The sequence below is a fragment of the Eucalyptus grandis genome, chromosome 1, assembly GCF_016545825.1.
Source record: "Eucalyptus grandis isolate ANBG69807.140 chromosome 1, ASM1654582v1, whole genome shotgun sequence".
Classification (NCBI taxonomy): domain Eukaryota; kingdom Viridiplantae; phylum Streptophyta; class Magnoliopsida; order Myrtales; family Myrtaceae; genus Eucalyptus; species Eucalyptus grandis.
Genome location: NC_052612.1, coordinates 47,366,882 through 47,374,645, shown reverse-complemented (window position 1 = coordinate 47,374,645; position 7,764 = coordinate 47,366,882). Strand labels below are relative to the sequence as shown.

The 7,764-nt window shown below is 39.0% G+C and overlaps 1 protein-coding gene across 1 annotated transcript; it reads left to right on the top strand.

Moving 5' to 3' along the window:
* Positions 1 to 6,838: 6,838 nt before the first annotated feature.
* LOC120287299 (E3 ubiquitin-protein ligase PUB23-like) lies at positions 6,839 to 7,764 on the top strand. The gene is made up of 2 exons (XM_039300057.1): positions 6,839 to 7,307; positions 7,418 to 7,764. Exons 1-2 carry the CDS (start codon positions 6,839 to 6,841, stop codon positions 7,762 to 7,764), a joined length of 816 nt encoding a protein of 271 aa, XP_039155991.1.

Here is a 7,764-nt window from a genome sequence, read left to right as displayed (position 1 = left end):
TCTCACAACCTTATTCCAATAGTTGTAATTTCTTTTCCGCCGTGGCATGAAATCTCAAAACCTTGTACATCACATTCTTTCAATTTCATTCAATTTCCTTCCAATTGAATTAAATTGAAGTCCATAAAATTAATCCAATGTCACCACACTTCAATTCAAATATTTATTTGACCATAGAACCAACCTGAGTCTAAAAAGCATGACCAAAAGCGGGCTTACCCATTTCCCGAACCAAATTAACCATACTTTGATTATTTTGTTGAAAAACTCGGTTTGCATTAAAAAATTTCCGCAGATGAGTCAATGTTCTTTAAATGATTTATGACACACCCGGACTTCCAATTTCTAAATTCGCTTTTAATTTCACGGCTAATTTCACTCTGGCACGATATTAGCTTGTCCTGATCTACCGGGTAGCTTTTAGAAATTTGTATGCATTTGACCTGTGGTTGATCAATTCAAGCCACAATGTACATTTTTGACACATTGGTGACTCTCGGTTGTCATGGTAATCTTAAAGTTTTAAATACGGACACGGGGTACCCAAACGACGAAGTTAAAAGCCGGTCCAAAGTGCCTATCGACAAGAATTGTATGATTTGGTGAAATCACCCACACTTGATCACATGCCTCGCGAGTCGACTTATCTCCGGTCTCTAATCGATTTTTAATTGTGCCGTAATGACCCTTGCAGATTAGCTCGGTCGAAAGGTCGTTTTCTGGTCAAATTCTCGAATTCGGTGCATTAGAATTTCTTAACGGCTTCACCTGATAGATTAGTTATCCCATGAGTGACCAGTTCGGGAAAAGAACTATATGCGTGCAGATGAAATGCCCATTTCAATTTACTGAAAATAGAATTGGAAAATCGAGATGTCACTCTCTCTCTCTTTCACCCCTTACTTGCAAGTGTCTACTCTAAGCCTCCAATAGTCTCACAATGAACAATTACTCGAGCATTTGAGAGATTGCCTATAAAACCAAGCCGGCAACCTCAATGAGAATGCCATCTTTGGTCTTTTGGCTAAGACTAAGTGAGAAGCTTGATAAAGGTGGGGGTAATGCTCGCTGAAGTCTAGTTTGAATGGAGTTCGGTTCCACTGGACTGCCTGAGAAAAATTGATTAGTCCGGTTCTTTTCAGTTCCGATCTTCTTTGGTTTAGTACTTGATTTCGAAAATGAGGAATCAATTCCTCATGTCCGATTCCTAGTTCTGTGGTGGGAACTGGACCAACTAGGAACTGATCACCCCTAATTGCAATACACTAAAACCATGACTGCAGGTGCAATTCTATATAGCACAAAAAATAGAATTATTTTTTTAAAATTGATCACCCCTCTAAATTCATTTGTTTCACAAAATATAAAGGATTTAAATTTTATTTTTAGAATTGATTGTTATATTGCTTGGAATAATTAGTTTACTAATTATTTTCATTATCGATACTAATTTACACATAAATATTTTTAAAAGCAATGGAATATTTTTTGATTATACATTTTTGTTTATCGATAACAATCATTTTTTGGGAAATTATTTTTCAAAACGTAAATTCTTCACAAAATAAATTGACCATTGATTAAAAATCCTATTTTTCAAAGAACATGCAATTGATCGATATGCATAGGATCCTCTAATTGTTGTAACCAATTCAAATTGATGACGCTTCCTTGCTAAGCAATCGACAGAAGGTTTCTGTAATGCACTTCTTGTATACACACGGTTAGGTTTCCAAGTTGTTGACATTTTTCCCATGTCAATCGGGCCGTGGGATAGGAGGAAGGTGTACTTCAGTGTCAACGTTAGGAACGCATGCCGGATATGATTCTAACAATTTGGGATTATAGTGGAATCGCTTGTCCCAAGGATAGTGAGAGCCCGGAGATCGACAAATCATTCTGATTTATGTATAAAGATAAGATTGTGTGATTTGATTCAAATGAAATTTAGATTGAAGTTTCATGTTCAAACTTTCGGTCATTATTTGCCAAATCCGATTTGATTTCGCCTTGGAAGGGACAGAACATAAAAAGGACAATAAATCAACCTTTGGAATAGGATAATAGCGTAGTTCGACAAATAATAGAAAAAAAGAATAGGATAATAGCGTAGACGTGGCAGCTAGTGATGGTCCACAACCCATCCGTTGACTTTTGTCTTGTTGATTGGACAAGGATGGTCGACTCTCCTCTGTCCCCTTTGGAATTCTCGACCGCTTTTGCTTCACTTACAAATTGAAGTGCTTTTCCTTTCCTTTTTGAGCACTTACAAAAAATGGAGTTTTTATTTTCTTTTGCTGAAAATAAACTTCTCATTTCAAACAAAACATTGCAAATTTTAACTCTAGACGGGAGATTGTGGCGATTTTATTTTCTTTTGCTGAGATTATACAGCAGAAGGCTGAATAGTTTAACAGCAAAGACTCATTCGTTGGATGGTATCAATTAAAACTTGGCAATTGTTTTCAAATAAAACTTCGGATGCTAAGGGACTTAGCATAATTGCAAGCGAGAAGGAGAGACGCTACTTCCACTTCCATCGGTGGGTTCCAATGTTCTCTTCTCGTCCAAGCTTGGACTATTGCATTGCTAGCCAGTTGTGCAATAATACCTATGACTCCTTCATTATTTCTCCACGTGCCATCCACATGGAGTTGGTACAGATTGTCTTCCAACTTGTGAAAGTTGTCCTTATTTTTTCCTTTCGTTACTTGTGTGTCTCATGATAACTTTTAGATTCAAATAATGTAACTTCTTTTTCATGATTCCATCCATACTAAATTCAAGTCCTAACCATCTGAGTGCTTCTGAGACCCTAAGAAACGTTCTCTCAAGAGTTGATGATCATTAGATCGCACTATAGTAGATCTCAATTGTTGACCGTAAAACTAGTTGAAGTATTTGCATATTATAGCACCTTGTGCGGAGAAATTACAACAAAAAAAAAGGGCATGCGATAAGGAGCAGGACAAGTCATACGATCGAGACATTGGTCCACTGAAAGATCACGGGAGCGCTGAAAGTGCGAAGTATGATGAAGTTCCTAGATATCTGCACTTGGTTTCAACTATGCCATTCGACAAGACGAGAACAGATTTGAATTGGACGGTCGTCTAAGCCGGTTCTGCTCGAACCACATTTTTCCGTGTCTACGGACATACTTATTGAAATGTAAGAAAACAGCCAAATGAGAAACAGGCTTTTTGCATGGAGCAGTGTGGCTGTTCCTTGAGCACTCGAATGAGAACCCGAAGATGAGAGTTTTTTTCTGCCAGGGGTCTAAACTCAAGAAAAAGAGCGGCTTTCGCGGAAATTGAGCGTGACAGAGAGAGGAGCTTGAATTCAGGGAGGACCCTAACGATCCAGTACGTTACTTGACCGTTGACTCGTTCTATCCCCTAGTCGAGTAAACCCTGCCAAACGACGAAGTTCTTCTTGCTTTTTTTCTTTTTTGGGTCGTATCTTCTTGCTTAGTCACTGACATTTCGGGGGGTGAAAACCTAATGTGATGACCATGCATGGATTATTCTCGTTCAATTCCCCATCGCCTTCCTGACATGTAAGCGGAAGTAGCTCCCATCTATAACCGCGTACGAAGTGAAAACTCGGGTCGCGTTCCTTCTCTTTTTCGTCCCACCATAAGGCGACTAAGGTCCGCTCTGAATTTTCCCATATTGCTTTTCAATGATTTAACCCTTAGGCGCTTTCTTTTAAAGTTACCACGCGTTTTTATAAATTTTTTACGGGGTCACGGGGCTTGTAGACCCCGGTTGCCGGTGGCCATGGAAAACTTCATGAATCGGTCAAGCTCCTAGTCGTCACCTCGACGCAAATTACACGTCCGACCCAATTATGATAAGATGCTATACTGCGTGAATATCCACGTGCTGGAATCGACCGGCCTCGTCAATTTTTTTTTTCAAAAGGAAATCAGTCCTGGCAAGACTAGGAATTTACAGGCTTCTATTGTAGTCTCCCGTTGAGGCCAAGTAGTTCTTCTTTGTGTACCCTAACAAAGAGATTCAGTGAGAATCAAAGCTAACATCATGTTTCTTGAGTGTCAAGTGTTGGAAATTTCCTATAATTTAGGTTTACATTAATTAATTGATTTTCTATTTTAAATAATCAGGTTAATGGATATTCAAATATTTATTAAACCCTTAATTGATCTTATTGAATTGGGTTTTGATATTTATTAATAACGGACCTAGTTAAGTAGCAAAGTATAAGTAATTGTGTTTAATTAAAGCCCGTAATGGGAGATGCCCAGTTGACACGCTATTGATTAGGGTTTGCTAAGTCCTCTCTCTAGCTTATAAAATGGTAGGTTATACATATTAGTTGTTTAATCCCATTAAAAGCTGCTATACTAAAATATGTCATAGAGAGGAAGATCTAGCATTCCAATAAATATTTGATTAAACATAGTGATTTATTTTTCTTCAAGTGAAGTAATGACTCAAATATGTACGTTACAATCATATATGGATCCGATTATTCTTAATTAATTAGTTGTTTATATGGATAATATTTCTACATCAAGCTCATAAATTGTATTATCGAATCAACCAACCCTTATGATACTTAGCTTATTCATAATTGTTCTCTCGTGCATTTGAATTATGGGATAATCGTAAAAAAAAGTCCTAAATATACTGTACATATGTCAATTCAATTCTAAACCTTTAAAAATGACCAATTTAGTTTTAAATATTTTGACAATTTATCACTTTAGTAATTTCAATCAATTTTGGCTAGAACATATTGATGTTGACATTGACCGTTTGATATAACGTAACTAGTATTGATGTAGACAATCCTTATCATTTTTCAATATTTTTTTTATGGCTAGCGTGGGTCGCCTAACCCTTGTTGGTCACTAGGTGATGGCCGGTGAGGTGGAAAAAATTAAAAAATATAGAAAAATGATTGAAAGTTGGAAAAAATTATCCTCCATATCAACGATTTTTTTGTCAAAATTGACAAAATGTTTAGTGTTGAATTTGTCATCTTCAAATATTTAAGACTAAATTGACATCCATATAATAAGTATAAGATGGGCAAAGAAAAAGAGAGAGAACTTCGAGAGAGAGAGAGAGAGAGAGAGAGAGATCACTAACATAATTCACTCATTCCGTTGATAAACATTGTAATGCTTGTGTGTCTTCCAACCCCTAGTTAAGCTTAGAAATTTTTTAATATTAGCTCTCGCCAAAGTTTTGAAAGATTATTTGACGAGAAGTGATGACTTTTCAGAGTGTCTATTTCGTGGCAAGCTTTGCTAGTATAACAATTTTTGGCTTATTGTGAAAAGACAGTTTGTTGTGAGTCATAAATTCATAAATGAGAATACCCCATAATAATCTATAATTATTTATTATTAAATTTCTTATAGTTTAGAATAAACCGTTATTTTCACAGTATGTTAAAGATTTTCACAACATTATTATTTTTATTTATTTATTGCCGACCCACACATTACAAAAACATAATAATTTGTATCTCATCACTCTACGAGTTCCGTTTCTTTATTCGCGGCAATTACAATGGGGTCACTGTTTCCTTTCCGGCGAGATAAAAGAATGAACGTTCAGCTTAATTATGGAGTGTAGACCCCGAGAGATTCAGAGAGAGAGAGAGAGAGAGAGAGAGAGTGGGTCAGCTTAATTATGGAGTGTAGACCCCGCGAGCGGCTTGATTCAGAGAGAGAGAGAGAGAGAGAGAGAGAGTGGGTCAGCTTAATTATGGAGTGTAGTCCCCGCGAGCGGCTTGATTCAAACACAAATCTTGATCCAATATCAGTAAAAGCCAAGTTGTAAAAATGACTTACTTCTCCGTCTTTGAATTCTTCTCTTCTCGGAACCTATTTTGAACTTATTGAATAGGCTGCCAGACTAGTCGCGAAGGCTATCTAATGTAGTTAGTGATATTATATATCTCCTTGGGAAGGTGAACTGAGGGCACAAAATAAGAAACAAAATCATTGTTTACGTCTTGTATTCATACGCATCTTGAATAAGTTACCATAAATTATCTGAATATCATGCCGTGATATATTGTCTTCTTCTTGCGTGTTCATTCAATTTTGCCATAGACCCGAAAACCCCTGCTTTGACCACCGAACTCTCTCTCTCTCTCGGAACAGATTTAGATATGAATAAAGCAAATCAGCATTGACTAGCAAGAGAAGACCTTGTTGGATGCAAATTGCACAATCCCAAGATCTCCATAACTAGATCAAGAACATATATAATTGAGTAGAAAGATTAACGCACCTGTTTTGGGATCCATCGAACATAAAGCGGAAGCAGAAAAGGGATTACCACTCATCAAGGAGATCCACTATTCTTGAAATGGAAGCGGAAACACAATGTTCCACGCACAAGTCCTTCTCCTTTATTGCCCTCCGTATTACTGGCTCCTCCGTATTACTGGCTCAATGAGGCGGCCCCCTCACGTGTAGCGTTAGGTAAACGCTGAGGATACATGTGAGAATTAGGGTTAGAGGAGAGACTTGAGCACTATTTATAGAGTTTCCAGCCAGTCCCTCTCATTACGAGCCAGGCTCAACTCGGCCCACACTAGCCAGCCCATATTAGACTAATTAAAAAACCTTCTATCTTACTTAGATCAACCCTATTTTACGGTAATCGTAAAAACAATAAATTACAATATCAATTAATTTAGTTTACATTAAGAAAATTATGTTGCTGTGTTTCATTTTTGAATGCCGCCTTTTCCTTATTCATTCACAAAATCTTCATCATCACACACCCACGAGTTTGCTTCTCGTGATATCACTTACAAACGCCGATCGTTAAATTGCTAATGTCCGATCATGGACGATGTTCTTGATGTCCCCAAGTACTTCACGTGTCCCATTTCTTTGCAGTTGATGGGAGACCCCGTGACCACCGTCACCGGCATCACATATGACAGAGAGAGCATCGAGCACTGGCTTCTCGACGGCAAGAATGCGACCTGCCCCGTCACGAAGCAGCCGTTGACGAAGGACTCCGACCTGACCCCGAACCTCACCCTCCGCAGGCTGATCCAGTCGTGGCGTGACGAGAACGCCTCTCGGGTTGTCAACTGCCTTCCCAACCTGAGAGCGCCCCTTGACAGGTCTTGCTTGCTCAAACTCGTCAGAGACATCCGATGGCATCGATTGCAGATCGAGACCCTGAGACACATTAAGGTGCTTGCGGTAGGGAACGAGCAAAATAGAAATCTTATGATAGAGGTTGGCGTGCCCAAGGCTGTAATGTCATACGTTGCAAATTGTTGCGACGAAAACCGGACCATTGGTCTCGAGGAAGCATTGAGCATACTAGTACTACTTCGAGTCCCATCCGCAACTGCAAAGCTACTCATCGGCCAAAACGATTGATCATCAAAACGCTGACTTGGGTTTTAGGTTGTGAAGTAAACAATTGCGTCGCCGTGAGATCACACACGCTTATAGTCCTCAAAAGGATGTTCAAAGCGGCGAGCTCCTCAGAGCTAGAAAGATTGAAAAGCGAGTTCTTACAAACAATCATCCGTCTCCTAAGGAACGGCATCACTCAACAGGCAGTAAATGCGTCGCTCCATATATTGCTAGACTCGTGCCGATGGGTGAGAAACCGTGCCATGATGGTGGAGCATGGCGCCGTGTTTGAGCTCATCGAGCTGGACCTAGGGTTTCCGGAGAAGAAAACCACTGAGCTAATCCTCGGAGTCTTGTTCCGCCTATGCTCTTGCGCCGACGGGAGGGCTCAGTAG

Coding starts and splice junctions, on each gene's coding strand:
- LOC120287299 (XM_039300057.1), top strand. CDS start 6,839: ATGGACGATGTTCTTGATGTCCCCAAGTACTTCACGTGTCCCATTTCT. Junction 7,308..7,417: donor CGACGAAAACCGGACCATTG/GTCTCGAGGAAG, acceptor CTTGGGTTTTAG/GTTGTGAAGTAAACAATTGC.